The 16,428-nt window shown below is 34.7% G+C and overlaps 1 protein-coding gene across 1 annotated transcript in view; it reads right to left on the bottom strand.

Moving 5' to 3' along the window:
* Window positions 1-12,775: 12,775 nt before the first annotated feature.
* The window catches only part of Ythdc2 (YTH domain containing 2), a 67,367-nt gene continuing 63,714 nt past the window's right edge, over window positions 12,776-16,428 (bottom strand). The window contains exons 28-30 of the mRNA XM_005376515.1: window positions 15,977-16,159; window positions 14,718-14,805; window positions 12,776-14,623 (exon numbers count right to left, since the gene is read on the bottom strand). Of these exons, the coding sequence (XP_005376572.1) occupies window positions 14,725-14,805; window positions 15,977-16,159 (264 nt within the window). The 3' untranslated portion in view covers window positions 12,776-14,623; window positions 14,718-14,724. The remainder of the gene's footprint in view (window positions 14,624-14,717; window positions 14,806-15,976; window positions 16,160-16,428) is intronic.

The raw sequence follows: 16,428 nt of genomic DNA, 5'->3' as shown, positions 1-16,428 counted from the left end.
AGTACCATAATAAAACAATCACCTTAGACTTCTGTGTTGAAAAAAGATTGGTATCGCATGGGGCAGGAATGGGAATGGAATAAAAAAGAACAGAAATTTTAGAAAGCCAATAACCCAAGTTAAGAATGATGATGGCTTAGTCCAGAGTGGTCATGACAAATGTGAAGAGAAATGGCTGGGGTCTAGAAATTTTTGAAGGTACACTCAGGAGAATTTTCTGACAGATTAAATTGAATGACATAAATAAAGGAGTTGAGGAAACTTCAAGCTTTCTGGTCTCAGCAACCAAAAGAATCAGCATCAGCTTTACATGAATATGCTGTGGAGAAAGACTAGTATAGTTCAAATATGAATAGACCTAGTTTAGGAATTTATTACACAGCCAAGTAAAAGATTTTGTGTTTGGCTGGAAAGTCAGAAGTACATCCAGTGGCCCAAGGCAAACAATTTGAACAGTACGGACTTTTGAGTAAGAAATAACCCTGCAGAGTTCTGGAGCAGAGTGGTGATCTGTTCTCTGGGAGACTCACTCATACTGTAAGGTATGGCTACTTATAAGTTTCCTGTTCCCGGTCGCAGCCTTTTTATTTATTGAAAGCTTATTGAAGCTTGTTTGATTTATTCATCAAGATGTTCTCTGTGCCAGGATAAAATACTTTAAATTGTGAAGAATGAGTCTCTGAAAGCAAATGAATATACTCTGAGGTACTCATTCACAAATATTCTTTTCTCATTGCTTACCTCTGCTGTATGGTTAAAGTGAGGCTGGACTGTTCAGTAGACATGCTACCATAATGCTATGGCATGTGTGTTGACAGAACAGAAGGTGGACAGATGTAGAACTCTAAACTGCTTAGAAAATTAGAAGGAACAAATATGAACTGAGGGGAAAGGATGGGAAATGCACAAACTCACTGAAGAACCGTTTGTAATAAAGTACCAAATAATCAGAAAAATAGTAGCTGGTAATAAACTAATCTGTAAATATATGGTGTCCTTACTTTAAGAAAGAAAAAAGTACACATAGCAATAAAATCTGACATTGGCTTCAGCTGCAAATAATAGTTCTTATATGCATATTAAGAAATGAAACAAATTTTCAATCACAAGTTACCTCCTTCTGGCCTTTTCTATTCCCCTGAGTAGAGATATCATCAGAGGTACTACTTTAGAGTCCAACTTTATATATAAACACTGTGTATAAAACAGCACTGTTTCGGTCTATTTCCATCGCACCCTCAAACTCAAGTAACTCCCTGTTGTTAGCTAGTAAATGTATGTATTGCTCTTATCAAAAACTAATTGTTATGGTTTGTGTCTAAATTTCCCCCCAAAGCCTCATGCAGTCATGGGGTAGTCTTCTGGAGTTTATGATTTACTCATGGTCCAATGCTGGGATTATGGTTGTGAGTGCTACACCAACCCTAGAGTGGGTAGCCTGCATACAATATAAGGGAAAGAGGCTCATTCTTTGTCGTTCCTCCCTTTTTGCTCTTGTTGCTTGTGCTGTCTTCCACAGTCATGAACTGTTGTCATGTGCCACCCTGCTTTGGAGCCAACTGATTATGGACTGAAACCTCCATAAACTGTGAGCTAAATAAACCTTTCCTTCCTTAACTTCGGATGTTGGGTATTTTGTCTCAGCAATGAGAGAAAGGTAACCAAGACACCAGTCTACAATGGCTCAATTCTACATGTAAGGGACTACATTTCTCAATGAACATTTAGGTACCAGGATAAGTAAACAATAAAGTATGCAGAATTAAAAACTTCAAATATTCCTTCATATTGCATTCACTGGATTTCCCTGAATAGCACTGTATTTAACTCACAGCATCTGAGACACTACCATTCATGAAAATAGGATTTGATTATTTTTCCTTTTCCTTTACTTTGCCTTGAAATGCTAGAAATCAGAAATTAGAAAATAAAATTAAACAAACTTTAAATCCATACACTATGTGCAGTACCCAAGGATAATTTAAATATATTCCATCGTATCATTCAAACAGCAAGTTATCCTCATAATGAAGGGCAAGGAGTGGGGAACTGGACAAGAACACTACACTTTTTTGAAACCTCTGTGATTACCTCCATATGTAAACATAATTGTTTTGCCACTATTTGTTCAGAATGACGAAAAGTTAAGAAACATTGCCTTAGAAACAGCTGAGAACAGCAGCTTATGAATCATTTTACGGGTTTTCCATTCTTAGTATTTGTCAAGTGTTAAATTATCCATTCACTTACATAATTGTCTCAGAGAAGCTATTTTTCTTCCAAAAGCACTTTTTTTATATTATAGTGGATTTTAGTCTCAAAGCTAATTAAAACATGAAGACTGTTTCACAAACACTTTTCTAGTATACTAACTTGGGTGCCTATTTCTAATACTGACTAACCATAATAGAGTAGAATATATATCATTTGTAGGTTTTGGCACTATAGAAACAGACTCCAAAGACCTTTCCCAATACAAACTGCCCTTTTCTTTTTCATTGTCTCTGTAGGCACACAATATATATGCACAAGTATGTGTGTACATATTTATTCTAAATGTGATTTCTCATTTTGGCTAATAAAATTAGTTATTTTTTCCTTTTGCTAAGTGAAAACTTTCTGAATTTAAATGTGTCAAATACATTGAGCAATCTTTTTAAATTTTATTTTATAGAAAAAAGATAAAACAAAATTTCACAACAATAGAATAACAATAATACATTGCATATAATATACTGCATATAATACATTGCAATGATACATTATCTTTAAAGTAGTTATTCAGAGTATAAGGCAGGAGCTTTAAATTTTTTTCCAATTGATATTAGCACAAAACTTCCTTTTCAATGAACTATGAGACACTAATAGTATAACTAACTTCTTTTTTTTCTTCTGTCCTTTCCTCTCTTCCCCATCCTACTTACCATTTCCCATAAAACAATTTCTTCTCATCTCACAATATCTATTGCACTTTTTAGATCTTAATCACTCTTTCAATTTCTCACAGCAGGGTGACAATATGATGTTTACACATATGAATCTTATTTATTTCATTTATGAGTATCGTCTCTATTTGCATCCATTTACCTGCAAAAGTCTCAAGTTTATCCTTCTTTATGGCTGGGTAGTACTCCACTATACGAAAAAACCACATCTTTTTTATCCATTTGTTTGTTGATGGACATTTGGGTTGTTTACAAGATTTAGCCATTACACATTGTGCTACTAAGAACATGGGTGCACATATATTGCTGTGGTATGATGTTCTGAATTCTTCTGCAAAGATACCCAGGAGGGGAATAGCTGGGTCAAATGGGACCTCTAATCCTAAATTTTTGAGGACTCTCCATACTGATTTCCACAGTAGTTGCACCAGTTTACATTCCCACCAGCAGTGCAGAAGGGTTCCTTTTTCCCCACAGCCCACCAGCATTTGTTATTGGTTGATTTCTTGATGATAGCCATTCTTTCTCGGATGAGATGGAATCTCAGGGTTTAATTTGTATCTCCCAAATGCCCAATAAGGTTGAACATTTTTTCATATATTTATTTGCCATTGTATTTCTTCCTCTGTGGAGTGCATATTCATCTCAAATGCCCATTTTTATATTGGGTCTTTGAATTTGGGGATTTTGACTTCTTAAAACTCTTTATATGTTCTAGATATATGTCCCTTATCCAAGGGACAACTGGCTAAAATTTTTTCCCACTTTGTGGTTGTCTTTTCACTCTGTTGGTGATTTCTTTTGATATGCAAAAATGTTTCAGTCGGGGCTGAGGATTTAGCTCAGCGGCAAAAGCGCCTGCCTGGCAAGTGCAAGGTCGTGAGTTCGGTTCCCGGTACCGGAGAAAAACCAAAAAAAACCCACAAAAAAAAAAAAAAATGTTTCAGTAAGATGAGATCCCAGTTGTTGATTCTTTGAAGTAGTTCCCATGCAGAATGGTTTTTGTTCATGAACTCTTGCCTACCCCTATGTCTTCAACATTTCTACCTACATTCTCTTCCAATAGATTTAGTGTTTGTTTTAATATTTATATCTTTGATCCATTTTGACTTTAGCTTAGTACATGGTATTAGACATGGGTCTAGTTTTAGTCTTCAGCATGTGGAAGGCCAGTTTTTGGCCCCTTTGTCAAAAATAAGATGGCTGAGTGTGTTTGTAGTTGTGTTTGCATCTTCTAATCTGTTCCATTGATCTTCAGGTCTGTTTGGGGGTTTTTTCTGGGGGGGGGGTTGGGGGTGTGGGTTTTTTTGTGTTTTTTTGCCAGTACCATGCTGACATTATCACAGTAGCTTTGTAGTATAATCTTAAGGGATTGTGATGCCTCCTGCTTTGCCTTTGTTGTCCAGAACTGCTTTTGCTATTCTAGGTCTCTTCTGGTTCCAAATGAATTTTAGGAATATCTTCTCTAGTTCTGTGAGGTATGCTAAAGGTATTTTAATTGACATTGCATTAAATCTGTATAAAAGCTTTAGGAGTATGGCCATTTTCACAATGTTAGTTCTTCCTAACCATTTTCTGATACCCTCTTCAATCTTTTTTAGAGTACTGTAATTTTCAATGTATAGATGTTTTACTTCCTTTATTAGATTGATTCCTAGGTATTTTATTTTTGTATACTATTGGGAAAGGTATGGTTTCCCTAATTTCTCTCTCAGTGAATCTGTTGTTTTTGTACAGGGATGCTATTGATTTTTGAGTACTGACTTTGTTTGTATCCAGCTACACTACTGAATTTGGTTATTAAATCTAGATGTCTTTGATGGAGTTTTGGGGGTTTTCTATGTAGAATATCATGTCATCTTGCAAATGATAACTGAACTTATTCCTTTCCTACTTTTATTCCTTTTATTTCTTTATTTTTTCTCATTGTTCTGGCTAATATTTCCAGAACTATATTAAATAAAAGTGGTGATGGTGGTCATTCTTGTCTTGTTCCTGATTTTAGAGAGAAAGCTTTCAGTTTTGTCCACTTTGTTGTTGTTATTTTGTTTTTTGTTTTGTCCTTTTTAGACAAGGTTTTGCTATGCACATCAGGCTGGCCATGAACTCACTTCATAGCCAAAGCTGGCCTCAAACTCATAGCAATCCTCCTGCCTCAGCCTCCTGAGTGCTGGGATTACAGGTGTGAGCCACCACGCCCAGCACTTTTTGTCCATTTAGTATAATGTTGGCTGTTGCTTTGTCATAAATAGCTTTTATCAGATTGAGATAAAGACCATCTATCACAATTTTCTGTAGAATTCTTTTCATGAATCAGTGATGGACTTCAAAAGCTTTCTCTGCATCTATTGAGATGATCATATGATTTTTGTCTTTGGGTCTGTCAATATGGTATCCACTTATTGATTTACATATGTTGAACCTTCCCTGCATCCCTGGGATGAATCCTACTTGATCATAGTGTACAATTTTCTTGATGATTTGCTGCATTCTGTTTGCCAGTATCTTGTTGAGGATTTCTGCATTATGTTCATTAAGAAGACTGGCCTGTAGTTTTCTTTTTTTGGTTGGATCATTCTCTGGTTTTGGTATTAGTGTAATACTGGCTTCCAGGAAAGATTTGGAAGTACTGCTTCTCTTTCAATTTCAATAGTTTCAGCATTATAGACATTAAATCTTCCCTACAGAATTCAGCCATGCATCCATCAGGTCCTGGACTTTTCTTTGTTGGTAGGTTTTTAATTAATTTTCAATTTCATTGACTGATATCAGATTACTGAGAATATTTATATGTTCTTGATTCAGTCTTGGTAATTCATATGTATCTTTGGCTCTGTCCATTTCTTCTGTATTTTCCATTTTACTAGAGTACAGCTTCTTGAAGTAGGTATTAATGATCTGGATTTCTACAGGATCTGTTGTGACTTCACCATTTCCATTCCTAATTGCTTGAATTTGGGCCTCTTCTTTCCTCTTTTTGATAAGGTTGTGTAGGGGTTTATCAATTTCATTTAATCTTTCAAAGAATCAACTCTTCAATTCATTGATTCTTTGTATTGTTTTCTTAGTCTCAATTATATTAATTTCTGCGCTGATTTTACAATTTTCTGTCAATTTGGGTTTGATTTCTTCCTCCTTTTCTATGAATTTGAGGTTAAACATTAAGTTGTCTATTTGAGCTTGTTTTCCTGATGAATTTACTGCTATAAATTTCCCTCATATGTCTGCTTTCATTGTATCCCATAAGTTCCAAGATGTTGTATTGACATTTTCATTTAATTGTAGCTACTACTTAATTTCCTCTGTAGCCCATTGGTTGTTTTGGAGGGTGTTGGTCAATTTCCATGTGTGTATGTAGTTTTTGTGGTTTCTTTTGCCATTGATTTCCAACTTCATTGCACTATGGTCAGACAATATGCATAGGATAATTTCAATTCCTCTGCATTTACATAACCATATTCTATGTGGTCTACTTTGGAGAACATCCTATGTGCACCTGAGAATGTGTATTCTGATGTTGTGGGGTGGAACACTCTGTAGACATCTACTAAATGCATTTGTTCACAGGTTTAATTCTGATATTTCTTTATTGATTGTCTAGTCTAGCTAATTGTGAAAGTGGGGTATTATGGTCCCTCATTACAACTGTGTTAGTGCTCCATTTTTTTGTCTGTTAATATTTATTTTGTGTAGTTAGTTGCATCGATATTTGGCACACATATATTTATGATTATTATCTCTTCTTGGAGTTTTCCCCTAACAAGAATGTAGTGACATTCTTTGTCTCTTTTGATGAAACTTGAAATTTACATTTTCTGCAAACAGAATAGTTATGCCTGCTTTTTTCTGGGTTCCTGTGTCATGAAGTATTGTTTATGACTTTCAGTCTATCAGTTTCTTGAGTTAAATGCGTGTCTTCAATGCAGCATATTGTTGGATCTTCTTTCTTGATCCATTCTGCCACTCTTGTTTCTTTTGGTGGTATCACTTACATTGATGATTGTATCAGATATGTATTGGCCTATCTTATTCATCGTTTTCTTGATGGTTGTCTTTCTCCTCTGCTTGCCCTGATAGTTTCTTTATATTGGTGCTCTTGTGACCATGGTTTTTCCTTTTTCTAATATATCCTTCAGAGGATTCTGAAGAGCTTGTTTGGTTGTTATGAATTTCCCCAGGTGTTTTTGTCATGGAAATATCTTATTTTTCCATCAATTTTGAAAGATAATTTTGCAGGGTATATCAATCTAGGCTGGAGGTTGTTTTCTTTCAGGGCTTGAAAGACCTCATTGCAAGTCTCTCCTTGATTTGAGGGTTTGTGTTGAGAAGTCTGCTATGATTCTGATGGATTTTCCTTTACATGTGATTGGTTTCTCTATTTTTAATAATGTTTTTGTGTTAAACTTCTGAAATCTTGATTATCATATTCCTTGGTGTACATTTTATTCTAGGCTGTTTGGAGTTCTGTATGCTTCACTTATTTGTATGCCAAATTTTTTCCATGTTTGGGAAGTTTTCTACCATTATTTTTGTGAAGAGATTTTTTTTTTATGACATTTGCCATCTGCAGCTTTCTCATTGATCCCAATCTTATGTTGTTGCTCTTTGCTTCATCTTGCAGCTGTTGGATTAACTTTTCATGATCACTTGCTATTTTTAAGATCTTTCTTTTCATGGTCATTAGCTACAATCCTGTCTTCTGTATCTGGTATTTGATCCTTGCCTTCATTTAATGTTGCATATATTTTCAAGAGTTTTTAATCTCTTGGGCTTGTTTGGATCAGTTTCATGGATTCCATTTCTTTCCTATGTTGGGCATTTATGGTTTCCAAAACTTTCTTAAGGTCATCTTTTTTTCTCTACTGTAGTATCTTTTCATTTTAATCATTCCTTTTTGTACCTAAGAGATTATTTTTTCCACAGCCTTTTCCAATTTTTTTTTTTTTTTCACTTCTGCTGCTATCCTTTCAGAATGTTCCAGTGCTTGACTTCTAGTTTCCTCTCACTGTGCTCTGGGCTTGTCCTGGGTGGGCTGGAAGTCTGGGGTTGTATTTTCCTTCTGTGTCTTGTCATTTTTTGTTTCCTAATTTTTGTTTTCTTTGTTGCTGCTTGCTAATTTCTTATGGTAGATAGCTTTATCACTAATATCAAGGCTTCCCTAGGAGATGTCTGTTCTTCAGGGATATCTTCTACATACAGGTGGTTCTTTATGTCTATCTCAAGAACCTACCTTCCCTATTGGTGGAGGATCAAAACTTGCTGTTTGGTTCAGAACCCCCTTTGTTTCTGGACTATGGTGATGATTATGACCCAATATAATCAGTGTAAGGGAGAAAAACTGATTATAACATGTATAACATTCAAGCTAAAGCATTTCAGCTAGAAATAGCAACAAGTACTGATGAACTGACCAACTGTGGTAACTATCAACCTGATACCTTTGACCATAGATCAAATTCTACAGTTATGTAATAAAATCCAACATATACCACCAACTAGTACACAGTGATTTTCCCCTTAGTGGACTGATTTTATCCTATCCAGAGGTGGGTAGGGTCAAGAGGGGAAGAGGACAAGATAGATGAATGAAGTCAAATAGAGTAGAAACCTGGATGGCAAAGGATGATCACTCAAGGTTTGAGAAGTTGGAGGACAACAGGAAAGAAAGGATGAAAGAGAAATGGAGTTTTGAAGTGAATCAGGAAATGAGATAGTTTACTCACTTGAAAATATCATAACTTGAAGAGGTAGTTGAAGAAAGAATACAAGTAGAAAAAAACAAAAAGGAAGGTAGTAAGTCTAACAAATAAAGAGAACAACATAAAATATTGAAACCTAACCAAAACAAAGATAAGCACAAAAAAAAACCAATCAGACAGAAAAAGGATAACCAATCAAACAGAAGTTAAAGTAGTAAAGTTCCTCTTGTGTTCACAGGTCTATGGTAGTGTCCAAGTCAGTTCTCAGAAATGTGCTGTGTACTCCAGCCAGGTTTGCTGTAGAGTTTGTGCTGGGTACAGAACTGATCTTCACCTCTGGATGTAGGGGCTGGGACTGGTCTGCTGCTAGTTCTCCAGAGCCCTTTGAATATGGAATGGCGGCCCCACTCACTTCTACTCCATGTGTCTATGTGCTGAAGCACCAGGCTCATTCACCTAATTTACCAACTGCTGGCTCATGGTTGCTTCAGACTATTCCACATTGCTGGTTTCACCAAGGGTTGCATGTGTACCTTGGCCAGGGCCTGGTCTTGATCTTGCTGGTCCCACTGTCAGCATGTGCATCCACACATGGGCCTGGCCTTATCTATCTGGTCCCTTGATTCACCTGCAGGTTTGATTTCTCACTGTTGTTTAGGGCTGCTACTTTTCTAGGCTGCTTGATCCTGCCTGCAGAGTACACCATGTGCTGGACAACTTGGTCCAATTCCCCGCTTGTGGTGTACATAGCACACTGGGCTGGCTGGCTTTGTGTGGTTCCACATTGAGCAATCTTATAAATCATTCTTGACTTTAAAATTGATAGCAGAAGACAATTGATAGCAATCATTTATAAAACAATTCACTGAATTTCAATGTAGATGTAAAAGCACTGTCATGACTTCATTAAACATAGATAAGGTGTATGGGCATAGAAATACATGGCAGAAAACCTTAAGAAACATATCTGCAAGAGCTTATCTCCATTAGTATGCTATGCTCTAATTATTTCATTGTACTTTACATATATAATACAAAGATTAGATGAGGATATTATTCTTTCCCGCTACCTTTTTAATTTAGAATACACATTGCTCCCAAAGAAACTGTCACCTGCAATAAAATAGATGGAGAATCCAGGAAGAGTTAAACTAAGTACACATGGTCCCTTCTCCCATGGTAAATAACCCAGTAAGTCATCTCTCCAGCCTTTCTTATAAACTAAAGGAACAGGCATGGTCTTTGAATATTTATTAAATATGTAGGTAAACTAGATTAAGTCAGGCTTCTCAATAGGCAGCCTTAGCATATTTCATTATTAGAAAACACTTTGGCCTAACATTCAAGACTATACTGAACCTACAGACATATATTCTCGGATTGTCTTCACAAATCGAGTTCTACAGCATGACAGGATCAACTCCATCAAGCAGTTTATTCCCTTTTCCTTGCAATTATTCACTCAGGTTTTCCACAGTTCTTTTTGCAAAAGGTGTGGATATTGCCCCTAAACTCTCCAAATCAGGTTTTAAAATGTCACCTCTGTGATGAGTACAAAATATACCCATTTGGGCCTCTTAATCTTGTATTTTTATTTCAAAGAGATATGCAGTTTTCTCATTATTGTATGCATAGTATGCTTTATCATATTAATTACCTATTACTAGCTGAGTCCACATCACCTCAAGATACTGCACTATCATAGAAGCTCCATGAGTATGGTGGGATTTGTTTATTGCTGTTCTCTAGCCTACAACAGATTCTAGGATATAACAGACACTGAACACCTAAATACTGAACAAATATGCTAGGGATCCACTACATTTAAGTGTTCACAGTGTATGAGATACTATTAAGCAAATACTACTAAGAATTTAATATTTGTGTACTGTTTAGATTTTTCCAAGCACTCTCATTTATTCCTTCCAATGATCCTATGAAATAGATATTATTTTCACTTTCATATGAAAACTGGAGGTCAGAAAAGTTAAACAATTTGCTGTTTTCACATCTAGTGTTAAGAGTCTGTCCTAAGAGGTACTCTAAGTACAAAGTTCCTTGATATATTTTTTGCAACAAGGTCAACATTTCACTAAGTGCCTTGTTATAATTTGGATCTAAAAATGTACCTGAAAGCTCAGTGTGGTGATGCATGCCTGTCTGTAATCCCAGCATGTGGGAGACTCAGGCAGAAGAAGTGCCTTGAGTTCAAAGTTGGACTGGGTTACATAGTAAGTTCAAGGCTAGCCTGAAGTACATACCTAGTAAGACCCTGCCTCAAAAAACAGAGAGAGACAGAGAGATAGAGACAGAGAGACAGGCACAGGACAGAGGACAGAAAGAAGGAATGGAGGGAGGGAAGGAAGAAGAGGGCAGATGAGAAGGAAAGGAAAAAGGGAGAAGGAAAAAGGAAAAGACAGAGACAAAGAATGAAATTTTAAAAATGCTATGTACTAGGGGCTTAGTGGCCAACTGAGGACCTTTTAAAAAATGACTTTCTCCTTTGCTCAGCCATGCCCCATCTACCATGATGTTCTCCATCACCACAGACCTACAACAATGGAGCCAGCCAACCATGAACTGAAACCATGAGCCAAAATGAAAATTTCTGCTGTTATTCTCAAGTATTTTGTTATAGCAACACAAGGCTGACTAAACATACCTCTTTCACTCCAATAACCTCTATTATTTTATTGTGCAAGATGAAAAATGGGAATACTTTGGATGTCACATGAACTTTAAAACTTGTCTTAGTTATTTCTTTATTAATGTCACGATACCTGATGCCGCCGACTTCTTAAAGGAGAGATTTATTTTGGTTCACATTTCAGTCCATAGCTTACTCCAAAGAAAAAACAGCATGGCGGAGGGGCACGCAAGAGGAAAGCTACTCACCTCATGGCAAGTAGGAAGAGAGGGAAAGAGGGAGTTGGGGAGGGAGATCTACCCCTCTAGGCTAAGTCCCTGTCACTCACCTCTTCCAACCAGGCCCCATCTAACAGCACATTTCCCAATAATTCCACCAAAGAGTACAGCATACCCATAATTCAATCACCTCCCAAAATCCCCAACCATGATCACATGAGGCTTGGCGGGGGCGGGGGGCATCTAGATATAAACTGTAACACATCCAAAGGTATCAATCTGTTTCAATATAATCCATGGTCCATTTGAATTAAAAGTCTATTAAACATGCAGATTCTTGAGCTCTTACAAAATTACTTCTCTATTATTCAGAAGGGGGGCTGTCAGGGACTCTTTAAACAGGTACCACCATATACACACAAAAGCTCAAGATCTCCTGGACTTAATTATCACTTCTTAGTTCTTATATTATAAATATCGGGGTACAGTTCTTATTTTAAAATCTTGCCAAGGAACTGTTATGAACTCCACTCTGCACAATAACTTGTCTTTTCCCAGGTCTTTACAATTTTAACTTCTGTCTCAAACCTTTTAAATTGATTTATAGCTACGGGTATGTTCAAACACAATTTCACCAGCAAGTCTTCAATGATCATGCTCTTCTTAAATGCCTTTGCACTGGATCTTTAACTGTTATATACTATGCCATATAAAATTGTTACCCACAAGAATATAAGCTCCTCTTGGACAGCAAGAACTGTACCTCATAGATCTTAGGATGCCATCATTAATGCTATTAAGCAAATATTCATTATCAGTAAAGGACAATGAACTGCTTCCACTGAATTAGTAGAAACAAATTAGAAGATAAAAGGACTGATGGAAACTAAGTGGCTTAGGCACTATCACTTTCTATGAAGAAACACATGAACAGTATTTGGCAGAGGCAAACAGCAGGCACTCCATGTTTGCTGAGTAGAAAAATACTGACATTTAAATACAAGTTACTCTCCATAATATGTATGTGTTTCATTATAGTATAAACTTATTTCTGTCATTTTTTTTAATAATTTAAAAGACTATACTAAACACACATTCATCTTGAGACTTTTGCTATGCAGAGGGCAGTAATAAGAAACTATCATACTCTACACTCAATTTAGTATTCTTCAATTTACTACCCATTATAAAATTCACTAATATGTCAGTATATTTTTGATCATTGTTACCTTAGTGTTGTTAGTATCAGAAACAACAATATCTGAATAACTTAATAGAATTTCATTTAATAAGTATATTTAAAGTTCATCTCTTCCAAAAACAGCATTTAATTACATTCAAATTGTATTCATTTTACCAATAAACCCATCATTTATATACAGGGATAAATATTAGAAAACAGATTAAAATTAAACAAGTTTAATTTTAAAAAGTCCTTCCAAATTTTGAACACTGTAAACTACTAAATGTACACTTTTTCTAAAAAAAGTATACATTATCAGGAAAATACAAGTTACTCTAATAAGAAAAAAATATAATACATACAATGGAACATATTTCACATAATTAACTGAATTTATAGGTATTTCACACATTAACTGAATTTATAGGTATATCTCAAAGTATTTTTAAAAAGCTAGTTACTAATACAGGCAAAATTCACAGCTGACATTCTAAATTAACATAGCAATATACATTGTTTACTCAGAAAAAGTAGAGGGTTCTGAAGATTTTATGTTGACTCATAATTTTTCACTTCTTTATTCTCAAATGGAGAACCACAGAACTTAAGCATTTTCTTTTTGGTCTTTAAATTGGATTCATGTTCTTTTAATAATAATGACTCAAATATATCATTACAAATATATCAAACCTGTTCAATATTTAGATCTCAGTAAGGAAGATATTTCATTCACTTTTCCTGTACTTCTATTTTCCCTTTAAAAAGTCTCCAGGAAAACTTCATAAACAGTATCAAGCCAAATAACCCTGAGAAGGCCAAGTAATATATAACTTGACATTAGTACAGGTTTGCACAAAAAAGAAACAAGGAAAAAATTATGCCCTATTTATTAAATCATAAATGTAAAAAAAGAGAACTCGTATTTGAGAACATAAGTAAAGAAAAAGCAATGTAAAAGAAATAAAAAAAGAAATTTGGAACTGTGGCCTTTTTGTGGTTTAGTTTCAAGAATACATAGCAACCAAGCTATCAATAACTTTTTCTGAGCATTATTTAAAACTTGTACGAATTTGTTTTTAACTTTTATCTAAATCAAGTTTCTGTAACCAAAATAAAAAGGGCATAATTACTGTGCTCATATAAGAGATGTGTGAAGTTTGCTAAATGGATGGAAAAAAAGAAAGGGTACGGTATACATCAAGTGAAAAAGGCAGGACCAGGAATAAAACTAAGCACTTGATCTGATCAAAAGCAGGGAGAAATTCTGCCTTTTTTTGTTTTTTTTTTTTCCAGATTCTACTACATTTTATAATCACACCAAAAGAACATCTCTCCTTTTATCTTTAATGTATTTTAGATTAAAAACGATAAAATGAATAGAACTTAACACACTATTTTTAAAAGGGATATTTTTAGAATTTGGTTGATGGTTGTATTTGCTAGTATTTCTTAAAGAGTTGACTCTTCTAAAATGCTGCTCAGATGTATTGATACATTCAGGCCTTTCCTGCATTACAGCTGTAAAAGTTGTAAGCCGGGATATAGCTCAGCGGCTCAAGGACCTATCTGGTAAGCACAAGGTTCTAAGTTCAATTCAGGGTAGCAAAAAAAAAAGTTGTAAATCAGGGTTTTAAGGAAACGTTTAACTTCAAATTAAGTTTGTTTAAAATATATTGCAGTTATGTCAAATAATAAACTATTACTATTTTATTCCTTATGAACATATTATTAACAAACATTACATAGGAATCCCTTATGATCACTACAAAGATTTAAATGATCCTTTTCTCTTACATATAAATACGGTGGTGACTCTGAAGCAACATTCTAAATGAGAAAAGGCCATTCAGTGATATAAAACCCTATTTCAATTTTTGGAAGTCAGTGCATTCAATAGTTATAATAGGCATGATTTCTTCCACAGCTGAGTTCTAAAAGAGGAAAAAGAAAAAAAACATAAATAATATGAAAGTCATCTTAATGATAATAAATATTGCCATTACTCAAAGTCAAGTAAGGTACAACCTGAGTGTCAATCAGTTGTGGACTTTTCTCCCAATGGAAGGCGTTCCCATAACTGGAGCAACTGTTCACCAACCTGAGGTTCTAGTTCCTGGATAAAAGTCAAAATAAAGATAAAAAGAACTGGATTAAAAATTTATCTAATCAGCAAAATCCATACTAATAAAAATGTTTTAAAAATCACTTTACATTTATTTTTACCAGAACATGCTAAAATTATATGGTACACATTGTTCTAAATCTTTGGTAAATTTAGGGTGAATAAAGTTGACTTTCTGAATAAGACTGTAGTTAATGTGCAAATATCTTAACTTTTATTACAAATGGCAACAGATTTCCATGCTGTCCTTCTAAATTTTTGTTTATCTGGAAACAGTAGATTTTGTATTAAATGAGAACAGCAAAAGCATTTAATCTGAATTTCCAACGATTTATTGTAAAACTTACCATATTATATGTTTTATGTTTTTTTCCACCAAGACTATCTTAAGTGACAACATATTCTAATCTAAGAAATTACTTAAACTTATTTCTAGTCATTATTATAAAATAAAAATATTACTGTACAAATGAAAAGAATTCCATTTTATAGTTTTCCTGTGGCGTAATACCTCTGATGAGTACTTAAAAAGGACCTGAATGCTTTTCCCATGGTGATGTGAAGTAATCTAAACTGGTTCAGATAAATAACTATTTGACCTTAGGCAAAATTAACATGTAAGTCTATTTTGTCCTACATAAAATTGGACTAATAACTTATTTTATTTATAGGAACTAAATTATATAATTAGCACTGTATCTTAGCACTGTGTGTTAAGTTCCAGTATTACACTAGTCTAAAATACACATAAGTAGTATCACAAAAGCAAAGTAAAATAAAATAAAAATAAAGCAAGCTACTAGAATATAAAAAAGTTGTTATTTACATAATTAGTTAAAATGATAAGAAAGTTAAATATTGTTTCATTTTGAGAATTTTGTCCAATTACCTTATAACTATACTAAGTTTTGATCATACAGTAAAGTAACCACCATGAAGCAACTTATGAAAGATTGATTACATGCAACAACAGCAAGAAACACAATTTAGCAAATGCTAAAAGAGCGGTAAGACACATTCGCGAGTATACTTTTATCAAAATCACTGTTTCCATGCACATATGAAATATATAATTTGTGGGTTTTTCCTCTAAGTACTGAATAATATCAAAAGAAAATAAAATCCAAAGGAAAAGGAAAAAAACATAAATACCAGTGTATACCTGCCCATCTCTGCTTATCTGCACTTTCTTGTTGTCATTCCAAGGATTAAGTAAATGATGTGCAAACTGAAAGGGAAGACTTTCTTTTCGTATCCACTCCACCTTAAATACTCCACCTAGTCCAGCTGAGCCCCAGTCTTGGCTCTTCTCCCTTCCTATCTCAGAAGACATCCTTGAAAAGCCCTGTAAGTAAAATGAAGGAAAGGCGTAAAGATGAGAATATTAAAATATGTAAGTTTACCTAATAATGCTGTTTCCTAAAAAAAACAGAAAAAGCTATGTAATTTTTATAAAAAGATTTATTCTCACATTTTAGAGGAAAGACCAATTCTCTAATATAATTTCAAATGTTAAGAGTCTCTAATGCAGAGCTGGGGATTTAGCTCAGCGGCAAAAGCGCCTGTCTGGCAAGCGCAAGGTCGTGAGTTCGGTTCCCGGTACCAGAGAAAAAC

This window comes from Chinchilla lanigera, unplaced genomic scaffold, assembly GCF_000276665.1.
Source record: "Chinchilla lanigera isolate Chin_1 unplaced genomic scaffold, ChiLan1.0 scaffold00007, whole genome shotgun sequence".
In the NCBI taxonomy this organism is placed as follows: domain Eukaryota; kingdom Metazoa; phylum Chordata; class Mammalia; order Rodentia; family Chinchillidae; genus Chinchilla; species Chinchilla lanigera.
This window is presented reverse-complemented; position numbering and strand designations above follow the sequence as displayed.